This window comes from Temnothorax americanus, unplaced genomic scaffold (assembly GCF_048541705.1).
Source record: "Temnothorax americanus isolate GAGA-0224 unplaced genomic scaffold, ASM4854170v1 Scaffold14, whole genome shotgun sequence".
Taxonomy (NCBI): domain Eukaryota; kingdom Metazoa; phylum Arthropoda; class Insecta; order Hymenoptera; family Formicidae; genus Temnothorax; species Temnothorax americanus.
The window spans coordinates 916,596-933,089 of record NW_027509275.1 but is presented as its reverse complement, the minus strand read 5'-3'; the positions used below and the strand labels follow the sequence as shown (position 1 = coordinate 933,089).

The 16,494-nt window shown below is 41.3% G+C and overlaps 2 protein-coding genes across 13 annotated transcripts in view; one reads left to right on the top strand and one right to left on the bottom strand.

Moving 5' to 3' along the window:
- The window catches only part of Soxn (SRY-box transcription factor soxNeuro), a 280,350-nt gene that overhangs the window by 101,026 nt on the left and 162,830 nt on the right, over positions 1–16,494 (bottom strand). The gene's annotated exons all lie outside the window — the stretch shown is intronic.
- Positions 4,001–5,663, top strand: LOC143894481 (uncharacterized). Its single transcript, XM_077400785.1, has 2 exons — positions 4,001–4,088; positions 4,496–5,663. Exons 1-2 carry the CDS (start codon positions 4,082–4,084, stop codon positions 5,218–5,220), a joined length of 732 nt encoding a protein of 243 aa, XP_077256911.1. The 5' UTR covers positions 4,001–4,081; the 3' UTR covers positions 5,221–5,663.

Here is a 16,494-nt window from a genome sequence, read left to right as displayed (position 1 = left end):
GTTAGGTTTTGCGGACCACGTTCCTCTCGCGACGCACATCGATTTTTGCGACGCACGAGACGCGCGTCTTTTCGCAGCGCGAAGGCGAAATCCTTTCTCGTTACTAGCCATTGGCGAGGCGACCGGCCTGCCTAAATCTGGTGGACGAGAAGTAAATTACTTGCACACAATTTCAATAGAAATATTTTCTTAGATGAATATTTTTAAATAATTTTCGTCATAATTCGCTTCGCGAACAATTGATTTTATCGATATCGACGATAATTCTCCTTAGGACATATTTACATAATTGAAATGATAAATAGCATGCCATGCAAAAGTGCTGATGATAAATTTCTTTGTTGCAAATAATTGATTCTTTATTGTTAAAAAAAAGTTAACTCTTTAGTTTAATCATTAATATCAACTTGTTGTCAAACGTGATGACCGTAAAACAGAAAGACGTATTGGTCTAATGGTTTAGGTTTAGGATGAAAAATGTTTTAATAGCAGAGTCGTATAAGTCATTAAAATTCTTTCTTTTACCTGCGCACGTGCGCTTAATGGTGCACGTTTTGGCTTTCATCCGAAGGTCAAGAGAAGGTCTCTTGACTTTTCTCTTTGCTTTGCGGAATCTTTTCTTTTTCTTCAAATCGCAAGAATATAGAACGGAGTCGATTCCCATTTTCAAATAATGTATTTAAACACTGTGTAGATTACATGTATTGTAACTGTTTATGTCATTATTTCTAGAAAATGATTGCTTATTAAATATTGCTCATTTCAACATCTCGCTGGCAGCTTTTGCAACAAAATAATCTTCTCCTCAATTCACCGAACTTGGAACGTCGTCAAACTCCGTGTCAAAATGAAGAAAGAAGAGGATACTGAGAGGGGGAGAACACGATCGCGCGATACGCGGGCGAATTCGTATAGGCGTCCGATTGTCAACAGGTGATAGCATTGGGCCAGCTCTTAGAGCTCGAGTAACGAGAGAAAGGGAGATTGTGTGTGTATGCGAGACGAAGAGAAAGGAGGAAGGTTGGAGGGGGGGAAGGGCGAGATCGAGCGAAAATCAGGGGGTGGTTGCGACGGGGAGAGAACGGTGGTGGCGCCGAAAGGGTAGCCAACAAAGTCTTTATCGTTTCGAGGACCGATTACAAAGCTCGATTGTTGCCATTCTTCGGAATCCAAATAATCTCTCGCTCGTCCGAGCCGTAGACGAGCAACCAACCACTGGAATAGAAATTTACAGCCGTTGGTCTTACCAAGTGGCCATTATAGATCCCTTTCTTCATCAAGAAACCATTAACGTATCTCTTTTTTTAACAACAGAGAATCTGTAATAAAGAAATGTATCACTAGCACTTTCACTTGCTAATTATTATCATAATTATGTAACTATCATGCCATAAAGAGAGTTAGAACGTTAACATTGATAAAATCAATTACGTTAGAAAAATGATTTTTACGAAAATTATTTAAAAATATTTAACTGTTGTTTCCAGTCAAATTGTGAATGAATAATTTAGCAAATTCAGTAAGTCAATATTTTGAAAGTAATTTGATCAATGTGATATAATAATTATCATACTAATCAACAAATTGCTTCGCATGCATATATGGTCGTCGAAACACAACATGTGAAAAGTTCTTGTAAACCGTGGTCAGTACGTGAAAGTTAAAAAAAAAAATGGCATATATACTGTAAAATATATTACTTTGACAGTGCGGGTATACTTACGGGCGTCGAAAGATGTGAAAAGTTCTTGTAAACCGCGTGGCCAGAACGAGAGAAGTTAAATATGGCACTGTAAAATTTATTACTTTGGCAGTGGGTACTTTTCTAAATTGTTTACACGTTACGCGTGAGCAAGAGGATAGTAACGGTGGTCATATTTTACGAGAAGAACAAAGGATAGTTGATTTTATTGCCCTGTAAAAAGGACATGCAGTAAATTCGTTCCTCTGCCATAAAAAAGAAAGTGAAAGACAAAGGTAAAGTAAAAGTGATAAGTTTTTCTTAGCTGTCAAGCCAATAAATTTAGGAGAATGCACTCGAATGCCGAGAAAACGATTTTGAGTGAAATATAGCCAAGATTAGATGCGAATTAACCGAATTGTTACAGAATTAATTCTTATGCCCGTTTCTACCACCTTCGCCTTAATCTGCGATGTAGCAAACTGTTAAAATTAAACCTCGATTTAATATTGATTGGTTTTTACAATTCATTGTGAACATTTAGCTAAATTTATAACTTGTGTGTCACATAACTCAAAACTTACTAAAGCTAGAATGTTGATCAATATTGGCTGTAACATTTTCGTGTCGCGTGAAAGAAATACGTAATATCGAAAAACCTGTTAAAAATTATTAAGTTAAAAATGAATGATTGCAGAAAACATTATTAAATAGAGTTAATATTCCGATATAAAATTTTATAGAAAATAAGAAATCTGATACAACCTTCAACCTTCAAAGATAAAAATAAATCTTGGGAACTAATGGAATGATTATTTAATAGTTATACGTTCTCGACCGAATTTTGAACTTTAGACGTCTTGAAAAGTTGTTGAGACTATTTAAAGAAAAAACAAAAAAGTGCGATTATAAAGAGGCAAATATTTTTACTTCCTATACTATGTAACAATCTTAATAGTGGCAATTATTATTTAGTTGCCACAAGTTATATATCAAATTTTATTTTCTAACGCATTAATTATAAAAGTTTAAAATATAATATTCATATTATTAGGTGAAGGAATGTGAATTTAGATTAAAGCTAATGAGGAAATAATGGGCCACCAAGCTACGAACGTTCAAGATATATGTTACATTAAAAATAAATTTTATTAATAAATAAATTGGATAAACGGTAAACATTTCGATTTTATTTAGTCTTTCTCAATACTAAAATAATAAATTAATGATTAATCATAACGGAATTAGTCTACCATAAAGTTTTTCACATTTGTAATTAATAATAAATAACATTCGTTTGGAATAAATTAAAACTTAAAAATAATAACTTGAAAATACATACACAAAACATATGGTCAAGCAATGAAATGTCCAGAGAAATGTGTCACGTCAAAAGTACGAATAAAAAAGCGCGTACTAGAGTATCCGGTATCAGTGTTGACAACTCAACAAACAACAGGTTTTACGAAAAGTTCATAAAAATACAAATAATGACACAGATCTGCAACATTTGCCTTTTTTTCTGCTGTCCGAATCCGCAAGCAAAAATTCCTATCAACTATTTTTGAAGATTCGTAATGAATCCGATATACGACAGACATTTAAATTGTTCAAATTGCTTGAACATGCAACACATCTTTTACCGCAGCGTACATCGACCTTTAAAAACAGAGCACGAGGTTCGGTGATACCTGCGGTAAAAGATTTAACATTCTCATATTAAAGTACAGTGTCCAAGCTTTAATTTGAGTCGTTTTTTAAAGTCTTTCGCATGTCGGGAAAACTATAAGTAAAGTCGAAACGTTTATCGTTTATCCAATTCATTTATGAATTTATTTTTAATATAACATCACACTCTTGAATTTTGCTCGTATTATATTATTAGCCCATTATTCCCTCATTTGATTTACGAAAACAAGCCCATAATGATTCAATAATTTGATAGATCATCAGATCTAATTATGGAATGTCTTATTAACTAATTAATATCTTTTATCAATAAAATAAATATAAGTCATGCTTGATTGAAATCAAATTAAACGATAAGCACAGTATGATATAAAATTTAGTTTTTAATTTCAATTTTTTACGTCATAGTTTGTAAACTATCGATTCACAATCGATATAATTGCATAAAGATTGTTCGTGATTCGTGACCTAAAGTAAACGTACTTTGGCGTAACAATTTTTCTGCGAAATGTGGCCAATAATCTTCCTTCGGCGAGGAAAGTATATCTTCGATAGATACAATCTGTCCTTGTATACCTCGCGATAACGAGATGCATATTTATAAAAGCCGATCCGGCTAAATTCGGCCAGTCACATATTTAAACGAATCGAAGAGGTGTTAATAGAACGAGCGATACGTTTCTTAAGTTCGGGTTGAATAAAGGATAGGCGATGAAGGGTGAGTGTTTAAAAACTTCTATAATAGAACCGTCGATTAAAGTAAAACGATATTTATACGCTGTGTACTAGAAATTTTTAGCAATCCATATCCTTTCTAAAAAAAGGCATGTTAAATCGATACTCGCACCTCTCGAAGTCTTCTCGAAAGTCTCGAATTGCTTTGTTGGCTCTTTTCCGCGATGCTGATTGATTCTGTTGCTGCGCTAACTTCGTGAGCGGCTGTCATAGCATATTTTGACAATTGTGTGTAATATCAAAGCTAAATAGTGCGCGCAAAGCGCGCGTCTGTGATGTCTAGTTTATACAAATAATTGACATCTAGTCGGTTGTAATAAAAGCCGGCTAGATCACGATTCGATCGTATCGCGATTAACATTTTAATGATGTGATTTTTGTTCGGCATAGGAATATACGTAATCGCCATCGCCTCCCTGGCATCTTGGGCCGTGAAAGCTGCAGACATCGAACCTGAGCCATCTGATCCGAAGGAAGACACCTACGCGAACATTCCCAAAATATGTCCATACCCAGAGCGAAATGAACATAACACCACGACCAACCTCCCACACGAAACTGATTGCACGCTGTTTTATAAGTGCTCTGTGGGTAGACCTGTCTTGCAAAGATGCCCCTTAATGACCAAAGGAGATCCAATATCGAGACTGCACTACAATAGACTCCTGCAAGTCTGCGATTGGCCATGGCAGGCCGGTTGCGCCAGTTGTCCCCAAAGATACCGAAATGGAACATTACCGGGCTGGTCTAAAATAAGCGGACCCGGACCCAACAATTGCTATCAGTACTATGACTGCATAAATGGTGTAGGGCACTTGCGTACTTGTTACTCCGGGTGCTTCAGCCGCACATGTCAGGAATGCGTTCCAAACAGGGATGGTGGACATTGTAGTGGTGGTTCAGGGACTACAACGACTACGACATCTACGACACCTCGACAAGGGTGCATAAACGGCGATAGAAGAGCTAGCGAATGTGACTGCGGACAGTATTATATATGTTATACTCCTGATTGGTACGCCACAGACTGCAGTGGTGGTCTACACTTTAGCCCCAAAACAAAAACGTGTCTACCACCAAACGAAGCTGGTTGCCTGCTACCGAGAAACAAATAAAAGCAACAAAAAACTTGGCAAACTATTCGAGGCTAATTTTCAAAAATAGATGGTGTCACAAGTGTGGTTGCAAGTTATCTTACAGATGCAAATATAAAAAAAGGCCCATTGTCCTTTCCACGGAGATTTTTGTTCGATAAGGATAGAAATGCGATTCTCTCTCGCTGGCCCCCCTTCGCTCGAAAAATGTACAAACACCCAAATGTAAAAATCATGGAGACATTTGTGCATGAATGACCATCGATTTCGGAAGATCCTAAGCTGAAAATAGTGACAATTACGAAGAGCAAATTGCTTCACTAAAACTATTATTATTATTATTATATTTGTACGAGTAGATTAGTTTGCTAAGATATTTCAATAAATCTGATAATACGTATGATCGTTTTCTTGCAACTTCCATGTCATTGTAATCTCCATCATACGACAAATCACACACACATACACACTTGCTGTTTTGTCACCTCCACACAATGCAGATAAAAAATTTAAGATAAAAATAATCTTATTTGATAATCTGTAGCAAAATAAGTCAAAAGGTATCTATTATCGTTTTACATATAGACGCAATGTCAAGCAGATACAGATACGAAGCGTCACATTATCAGCGCAAATTGTAAAAAAAATCAAAATCATAATTATCAATCCAAATTCCTTCCGGTAATCTCTACTGCTCGCATACTACGAATCTTATCATCCAATCGCACATCCATGGACAAAATTTCAGTGTCTCAACAAACAACAGGTTTTACGAAAGGTTCACAAAAATAAAAATAATGACACAGATCTGCAACATTTGCCTTCTTTTTCTGCTGTCCGAATCTGCAAGCAAAAATTCTTGACACACATGTTCTCAGGTTTACAAAAGAAAATCGGATTAAAGATTCCCAAAAATGTGTTTCTATAACTATCTTTGAAGATCCGTAACGAATCCGATATACGACAGACATTTAAATTGCTCAAATTGCTTGAACAAGTAACACATTTTTTACCGCAGCGTACATCGGCCTTTAAAAACAAAGCACAAGGTTCGGTGATACCTGCGGTAAAAAATTATAACATTCTTATATTAAAGTACAGTGTCCAATCTTTAATTTGAGTCGTTTTTAAAAGTCTTTCGCATGTCGGGAAAACTAAAGTAAAGTCGAAACGTTTATCGTTTATCCAATTCATTTATGAATTTATTTTTAATATATAACATCACACTCTTGAATTTTGCTCGTATTATATTATTAGCCCATTATTCCCTCATTTTATTTACGAAAACAAGCCTAATAATTCAATAATCTGATAGATCATCAGATCTAATTATGGAATGTATGAGTAACGTGTGGCAAGCCGTTAGGCTATATAGAAACATATATATTCAACAAAGAAGAACATACAATATCTGTCGAAAATATACATAAGCTTACTGTTGAAGTGCGAAGTAGGTAAGGGATGCATCTTTTGTTGAGGATAAGGTTTGAAATCCTCTATTATATTAAGTATCAAGGAAAAAACGCTAAAACCAGAAGTTAACCATGCTATTGTCGCATTATTATCCCTATCCAATTTTTTAACAATGAACTCACATTCATGATCGCATTTTTTCTGTTCCTTTCAACAATTTTTTCGAGAATTTGTGTCACTTTAAGGAAAGGTGCGAAAACCTTCAGTATCAATATAAGTTATTGGGTGCATTCCGTTTCACGCATGATGCGCATAATGCATCATTTATCCTTGTTTAACACTCGGTGAACAACAAGGATAAATGATGCATTATACGCATTATGCGTGAAACGGAATGCATCCATTATTTGCTAAGTATAAAATACCCATAGTTTAGTATTAAAACAAGATTATATATACTTGGAAAAAGACTCGTAAGAATAAAGGTATTACACACATAATGTACTTATTATTTCAATACCTTTTTTGATCAAATCTAATTTGACCAATTTTATTAATAGAAAACATTGAATTAATTCCCATTAAAAAAAAGCAAAATTTAAAAAAAATCCGATCTTCTCCGTTCAGGAAATTGATTTAAGAGATACGATTTATGCCAGTTTCTACGCGGGCGTAACATTAAGTTCTCGTTCTTTCGTGACTGCGTAATCATGCGTGAAAGCCCGGATCTCCCGGATCGGTCTCTCTCGCGTCCCGCAGGACCGCGGCGGGCACAGGTGTACAAATAAATTGCGCGGGCATACTGATTGCGCGTAGCTACGGCATCTCGCTGCACCGGCCCGGTCGACCGGCCCGTTCTGGCTGCATCATTCTCCCTGATTGCTAAACGATGCGCGCAACTGCTCGCTCGCTCGCTCGCTCGCTCGTGCGAGCCCGCAACTCTCTCGCGCGCCTTCGCGTACGATTAAATACATTCGCGCAAATCAGGATCTCATTGCGCTGTCAACGGCCAATGGGCACAACCGCCGGTCTACGCCGCACGTCCGTTTTGACGACATAATCTCTCTCTTGCCGTACCCCATCTCCTCCTCCCCCTCCCTCCCCGCGTCTCCCTCGTCTCTTCCGCCTCTCTTTTCTGGTTCCCGACATCGAAACGCTTTTTTCTTTCTTGCATTGCAAAATCTGCACTGCAACCGGATAGCCTTCGCAGCCGCGCGATGCAATATCCCGTCGGCCAATTTAAATATTCGTCGAACTCCGTCTTCGAGGATGCCTGGCTATTTGACTCTTTTTCTATTAGAAACTCGCATGAATCTTAATCGTTATATCGATAAATTAAGAGGTTTTTTATTTTCACAATGCAAATTACGATTTTGCATCTTACAGAAATCTCATGGAAAAAAAAATTTGTATGATACGATTGACGTGGCTCGTGCGTATCACTAAAGTGACGATTCATATCGGCGAAAGTATGACGGAATTGCTTTTATGTTTGTTTTGATGCGACGCTCTATTTTTACGAAGGGTCGCGGACCAACGTCACAATAGTCGAGTCGTTTGGAAATGTCCGGTATTATTGCGACGATCGATCCATCGACACGCTTCGGAATCGACGTCGAAATTCGGTGCGCGCGGCGGGAAATGACAATGGCACCCTTCGTATACGCGGCCCACCATCTTACGACACTTAAATTCGTGCTACGTCTGTCACCTGCCGGCAACACGACGTCCACGCTGCGCGACACGGTTCTCCCCGGTGCATTCAAGAAACCTCGAGGAGATTCGTTCCGCGTACGCGAACGTCATCCAACGCGCCTGGAATTTTCAATACGTGCCCGGCACGATCCCGATTACGCGAATCCTGGATACATATGTGTATCACTCCTGAAACCTAGCAATAAATTTTCACGGACCCCAGCGTTTCGCACTTAACGCGATTACGCCCACGAAAAGGTAATAATCTCCGTTAATATTCATTGTGTTTATATATTCTTCAAATCACTGAGAAAGAACGGTAGAAATACATCGTCATTAAAATTAACCATAAGTTATACGGCAATGGATATCGCCGATAAAAATCGTTATTGCTTGGGAAATGCCTTCGATTATAGCCTGTATCTTGTTGAAACAAGGAAAAGATGCGTATCTCGTTGAACCGGCCGTAGAATGGCTGCGGTTACATCGACATTCCCACGTTATCGTCTCCGAGACGCAACGACGATCGCTGGCACCGGAGAGCGGAGAATCACTGCGACGAGGTCAGGCCCCTTTTCGCAAGGTCCCCCTTCGGGTACGATCGGGGGCCCTCTGCTCCACATAGCCGAGTATGAACCTCGCCGAGGTGCACCGTGAAGAGGGTATGCTCGAGGGTTCCTGGATCGTCAACGGGGGGAGGAGGGAGGAGGAGGGGGACGAGAACCGGGGACCCCTTCGATATTTATTGCGGGGATGCGTGCCGGGCAGATATTATTATTTGTACCACGCGCATAATTCAAGCCGGTCGTTAAAATTATTTTATTACTTGTTCTACACACCGCCGCTCCCAGATTCCGCGCGGTCACCCTCGTACACGGTATTCCTTCGCCATCCGTGGGAGCATCTTCGGGATAGCTGCGTTTTTGCGATCGATTGAAATCGTGACGTTGAAATCGTTAAAAAACTATAGTGAGTCGAGTATAAAATGAGAATGTCATTTGATCCGGACATTATCTATTTTTTAATTATAAGTTATACGAGAGTTAAACTATTGCAAAATGTTTGCTAATTTATTATTTTTCAGAATTATCGAGTATTAGCATAGCAATTTTTCTGGTTGATACGTTACGTATATGTATATTTATACTGAAAATGCTAGTAATGCCGACACCCTATAAAAAATTTCATTAAAAGCGAAATTTCCTAACGAAGTTTGAAAAATAATTTTTTCCAACATATATTTTATAAAAGTGACTCGATTTTAATAAGATTAACGTGCGTGCAAATATATGACGGGAACAAGTCTCTAAGATCAACTGATACATATCGATTACGGCACTTTTTAAGATTCCTCCAGCGACGTTGTGCTCGGTAGGAGAGAGATATATATACGTACATATGAACATATAAATGCCACCTGTCGCGAAGCACATTCACCATCAACGCCTCGGGAGAATAAAGAGAAAAGCTCACTCTCGATTCATCGGAGCCATCGAGGTACGGCCCAAAATAGGTCGACGCTAATACAGCTTCGCCACTGTAAGGCTACCTGGCGGGTTCTTCTCTCTTTCTTTCTCAACGTCACTTTCCGCAGAACGGGTTCCTGCAGATCGTTATTGAAACGAACGACACGCCGGTCAACGGCAGGGGCGTATCTGGTTGGACGCCTCGGGTCGAGAGCGTCGTTCGAAGCGCTTTTCTTCACGAGGAGGCGAGCCGCGCGCAAAGTGGCGTGACGAGTGGCGGGACCAGAATCTCGACGAGCGGCGAGCCTCTCACGTGGAGTAACTTAAAGTCGTATCAATCTCATTTATGCCAATTTTCGTGTCTCGTGTGGTAGCCCCCCTGTTCCTGGCGAGCGAGGGGCTCCCCTTCTCGTCTCGGCCGCTCTTTCTCTCTTTCTCTCTTTCTCTCTTTCTCTCTCTCTCTTCGTCGGGCAAGCCGTCGCGCCGTGCCGCGCGTCATTGGCGAGAGCCGTCTGCGAGTGTGTCTGCGATGCGACACACGTTTTCGAGACATTTTCATAATAATCGAATCGGTGGGCCTGCATGGGGTGTCGTTGGTACCGCGACACGTTCCTGCGTATGCAAATCGCGCGTGGAATCAGTAGCTACCACCGGGCCAGTAGCAGCCGATTTATCGCGCCCTCCCGGATCGATTATTCATCGATCGAACTCGTTTTTCGACTCGATTAATCCTCATGAAAAATGTGACGATTTCCCGTACCTCGTCCAGATATAAGCGAGAACGAGATAATTTACGCACAACCACGAGACTCGCGCGTATATAATTGATCGCTGTTTACCAATGTTTCTCCCCCCTCCCGAGGGAGGTATATATGCGGTGAAATCGTCGACCCCATGTTTGTACGCGTATTGATTTTAACTACTCTCTTACTAGTTTTTACATCAAATATCGTGTTATAATACTGAGCTAATTAAAGTGGATTTCGCACACGTGGTTTCATTATTGACCAATTAACGATACGAATTGACGTCAATGTAGTTCTCAATCATTCTTCACCAATGTCTTCGAATTAAATCCGTTAATAGCGTTGAATCCGTACCGCGGGTTATTTTTAGTACCTCTAGATAATTCGCGTGTGCGAGCAAGCTCATGAAAAACCGTACGCGACACACGAGCCAGATCCAAGACGTCTATATGCATTCGTACCCTGAACAGCGTCAAGAACGAAGGGTACGCCGGGTACGCGTAGTACCCTCGTCACGATCGTCATCGAGGTGACAGGTAAATACAGAGAACCGGGGTCTACCCTCGGGAGAATATACAATATACGTTCACGAGCCAAGTAGGAGAAAGGAGAAGGGGTGGATCGCACGGGGAGCGGAAGGGAGGCAAAGGGGGTACGTTCGTAAACGAGAATTAAATCCGAGACGACGTTCCCGTTTATTCGAGATACGCTTCTTGTTGTGACCCAGACGAAATCGTGCGTGCAAGGCGACCGAGAGCGAGTAATCGTTTAACACGACGTTACGTATTCTTTTAATTTCAGACTCGGCTGGGAATCATGTGGGAAACAATAGCGCTGGTGTCGAAGAACGCCGCGGAAAAACGAATTATCGCGCGATTGCGTTTGATATATATCCGCCTTTTAGGGGAGCTATACTAATAACGAGACCATTTCAGATCTCATCAGTTATTCATAATAAATTGTAAATATATTGAACTATAATTATCCAAGCATTACTCACAGAATATTTGGTAACTATATCGACAGCGATGTAAAAAAAATCTGACTCGTTGGATTGTGCCTTTTGGCTTTACGTAACATAAAGGCAAGGATATTGAACGAGATGTAACCATATCCGCGTATTCATATCTTGCGGCGATTTAAAGCACGATTATCGCTCGTATCATTCCGGCTCAGAGACGAAGCTTCGAATGCACCTTCGGCGCACGCGGTTTGTACCGTCGGTTAACTTATGTTCCTCTTCCTTGGTGAAGAAATAAAAAGCCGCATACGGCGCATACGCACCATTACGCACGCTGGACGCAATCTCGCCTACACACACACACACACACACATACACACGCATGCATACTCACATTCCACGTAGAGAGAAAGAGGCAACACGCACACCGACGATTGGTCGATCGTACGCACGTGTGCGTGCACCACAGGAGGGAAGGGGAGGCAGTTATGCAGAGGCCAAAGGCACACAGAGGGACGTAGGAAAAAACGCGTGCACGCACACGCAGCAACGACGGCGGCAGCGACAGCAGTAGCAGCAACAGCAAGCGGCAGCATCGCCGGTGATCTCCCTCTCGTTCACTCCCAAACCGCTCGATCTCTCTTTTTCTCGCCCACTTCCTCTCTTTCTCTCGCTCTCGCTGGCGCGAAGGGTGGAAGCCATCTGCATCGCGATGAATGCCACTAACCACCCTGCGAGTAACCCCCCTCCCCTCCTGCAAAATCCCCTTTACCTACGTTCCAACCCCTCTCCGTCGCGGGCTGGCCGGACGCGCGGCCACGGGTTCTCAATGCGCTCACGAATGGAATGCGAAGTTATTTCGCAAGTATAATATAGCGATAATCCTCAATAGTCACTTGCAATTTTTGAACAAGGGAACATAAATGTGCTTATTCGAAAGGTGTCCATATCCAAGGCGTATAAATGTCCGTTTAGTCACGAATTGAACATTTTGTTAACGCCTTTTCCCTCACCTTCCATAAATTACTTTGATATTTATATTTAACAATCTGAATTTATTCTACAAATATGTATTAATATATATTCGCACCGTAAAACTATAAACCGAGATGCAATATCTTTTGCTATTCGCCTTTGCTGCTGAAGCTCAGCACGTCATGTGTCTTTTATTGAAGTCTTTACAACTACTGACGCCTTGGCAATGAAACAACCGACGTTCTCCGTAGCGATTACTTTTGCCGCTTTGCACTTGCGCGATCGAAACGAAGGGCGCCAAATCGAACGGTGAAGGCAACGGTGAAGGCTCCGGCATACCGTGCGGAGCGCACTTTTCTCAGCTTCGAATTTATTGTATGCGCTTCATCACCGCCGCGTAGATGCGCGTATCTCTCTCTCCACGACGAAATAATCGATCGTTTAACTCTGACGCCGGCAGTTTATCATTATCCCCTGTGAAACGCAGACCCGCGGAGGTTTCGTCATCGCTCACGTCGCACCTTTATTTTGCTCCTTGTTTCTCGAGGCGTGCGCTTTATTATCGCCGAGGCGATGATTTGCAAAATAAGCCCTCCCCGTTCGTTTGACTTTCGCCAAGCTTCGCGCGGGCGCAGGCGGTGCGGCGCGGCGTTTATCAAGTGTACGAATTAAATTGCCGTTTTATTACCCTTGAGGGGCGAGGTCGAGGGCAAGGGTGAGGACTTTACTACTCCCCCTCCCCTTTCATCCCTCGTTCAGTACGCCGGCGAAGATTCGGTATTCAATGTAGAACTTCGTCGTTGCGGATTTTAAACGATCGGAAGGTGTAAATTTGTTTCGTCAATATTTTTCTTGAAGCTAATACAAAACTTTTCTGATGCCGTTCATGTATAAAGCTTATTCAGTTATGCAGAGGCCAAAGGCCAGTTGGTAAAATTTTTATTTTACGATATCCTAAATTCATACCTTAATTGTAACTTTTTTTTATTGTCGCATTAAATATTTATCTACCGCGCTACGATATCTCACAATTCAACATCCGTAGCGTTTTATACACAAAACTATATCAAATAATCGTAACTTTCTTTTTTGATGGAATATTCGTATCAGAAGTTTACTTCGAAGAATGTGTTAATTTATTTACAGAAAATTGTAGTACTTTAAATCGTTCGAGATAATTATTCAAACGCAATGGGATCTCGTCGAAGCGATGCATTAAATATGACCAAAATCCCTCCCCCGGTTACACGTCTCAAAGATGTTTGCTTGGCGGCCAGTTTTTCAAAGCGCGTCCGCACCGGGCGAACATCTATCCCGCGCGCGATACTTCCGGATGCGGAACACGATTCCCGCATTATGCCGAGTACGCGGTCACGACTGTTACGAATCGCCGGGCGAGCACCATTCTAAAGCCCCCGTCGGATTCTAAACATACCCTTTACATACCGCGAAGTGATAGGTGGGCGGATTTAAGGGATTGGCGACAAGAGGGGAATTCGGTCTGATCGATTATACGTCACTCGGGACGTTTCCCGACCCGCGGTCGACGGTTAGTTTTACGGTGGAAATTCGCGTGGTCGATGAAAAAAAATTTACAAAGAGGATTTCAAAATCCGCCGCTAAAAGTCATATATGTAGAACGGAAAACAGGCTGCAAAGTCGCAATTTTTCACAACTGGCAAAAGCCTTAATAATTAATAAATCATACAATATAAGACTGCAAAAAAAATCAAAGTTGTCAGAACGAAATACGTCGTTTCTATTCTAACCAGACATGAAACATACTCTTTATATAGAAGCACATGTTGTTACTCATTGATGCGAGGTCACAGAAGAATCAATTCCGATTTTCCGGCTCATTCATAGTGCACCTAATCGTCCCACTTGGCGTTTACGCCGTTTACACGCCCCAGATTAAAAAAAAACAGCGTCGCGCCGTGGAAAGAAGATGGCGTCGTCCCTCAGGGATCCGGGGGGGGGGGTAAATTTTAAAGGTCTCTCTTTCTCTTTTATCCCCGTAGTCTCTCTTCCTCCCATCCGTTGACTCTGAACCACGGCAATCACGACGCGTGCAATTTTTATGAAGTCCTCGCTGGGTCTTCGAGTCGTTGAATAATTCAGGGTCAAGAGGGGAAAAACGACGCTTTTAGGTGTAGTGTGCGTATATGTGTGCGCGCGTGAAATTTTTGGCCTCCAGTCGACCGGCGAACGTGGTGCAGCATTTTTACAGCTGTAAAACATATTACTTGCAATCTGATTGAGATGCGCGAAATATATGCATGCTAAATATACGAGATTAATTATAATTTTTTGTTTCCTACGGTTTATTGTTAATATAATAAGGAATAGTTTGGCAAGGCTTTTTAAATGCCTAAATTTCGCACTTAAATTTTGCTTTTAAAAAATCGTAGAAGAACTCACGGTACCGAAAAACCGTTTAGCTTTTAAGCACAAGGTCTTCGTGAGTTGTTTAGCGGCCGGAATAATTTTTCTGTTAATTAACGAAAGAAGAGAGGTTCACTAGACGTTGTTGTGCGGGACTAATATTCATTGGCATCTTGACGGAGCCGGTAGAACGGAAATCGTACCCGTAACGAGAGGTACGATCTGTTTTTTTTTGCGCTTAATTTCTGGACTACTCTGGCGCACCCTCGGCCATTAATCACGGGAACGGTGGTACGCTCGGGTCCGCTCCGCATGGCACTGTTTGCAAACCAGTCCGCAATAAAGCGATTCGACGTCGATTCGCCACCACGTCGAATTATCCAGATATACCATTTGCGAGCAATATACACCAGCCCCGACCGTGCGACGTAATTTATTCGCTGCAACTGACGGCCGCGTTACGGCCGACGCTACCGCGTGATTTTTCTGCGTAAACAGGGGTTATAAAAGTTCATTGGGAAAAATTCTCTCACAGAGGGAAAGAATAAAAAAAAGTAACATCGTCAATGCGGAATTTTGGATAAGAGATAAATAATAATTTGCTTCTGTAATTTTTGTTTTATCTTCCAAACACAATATTTTGTTTGGAACTATCTTACACACACACACATATATATGTGTATATATATATATATATATATATATATATATATATATATACATATGTATATATATTTTTATTTCAAATATATATATATATATATATATATATATATATATATATATACACATATATATATATATATATATATATATATATATCTTTGAAATAAAAAACAGAAATATAATAGTCAAGTTTATTTTGCATAAATATCAGCATTAAGGATTTAACGCCTATTAACTTTGGGGTTTCTTCCTGGTATTATCGTACAAAATATACCAATCATCATCCATCGCACGACAAAGAAGAGAAGCGGGAAGAAAACACTAAGACGATACCTGCGAAGGTCTCTTAGGATCAAGGACACCGTTATAATCCCTACATCGCATTCCGGCATCCTTACATCCGGTAATCCTGGCTTTACGGGCTCGCCACGGGAACGTTCGTGTGAGAGATTAGAGAATAATTAGCCGAACGAGGAATGAGAACATTGATTATAGCTTCAACTGTCTTTCGCTTTCCAGAACCAAGACTGAAGACCGAGACTGGAAAGCGACAAAGAGACAACGGGACTGCAGTTACAGTTAATCGACGGGCTTTTGGGGGAACGTTCGTTCCCCCATCATTTTTTACGCGAGTTGCGAAACTCGCGCCTGATTCTGGATACACGGGAACGACGCGGACTGTCCAGGCTTTACATCATGAGCGTGCGCGCGGCCTGAAGGATCGCGATGACGATAGCAGCCTTCAGATAGGGAAAGATAAATGAAAATCGAGTCGGGCAAAAACCGATTGATCCCAGCGAGAGCTACCCCGCCGCCACCGTCGTCGGAGCGTGTTAGGAGAGAAAGAAGGTCGTAGGTGAGGCCTCGGAGGTCGCTTCTCGGAGCCGATGGACATCGATCAGCGAACCGTCGTACGTCCGCCCGCTCGCCCGTGCTCGCTTCCCTTCCGCCCGTCCCGTGCCGTCCCGTCCCGAACCGCGCGTCGCCT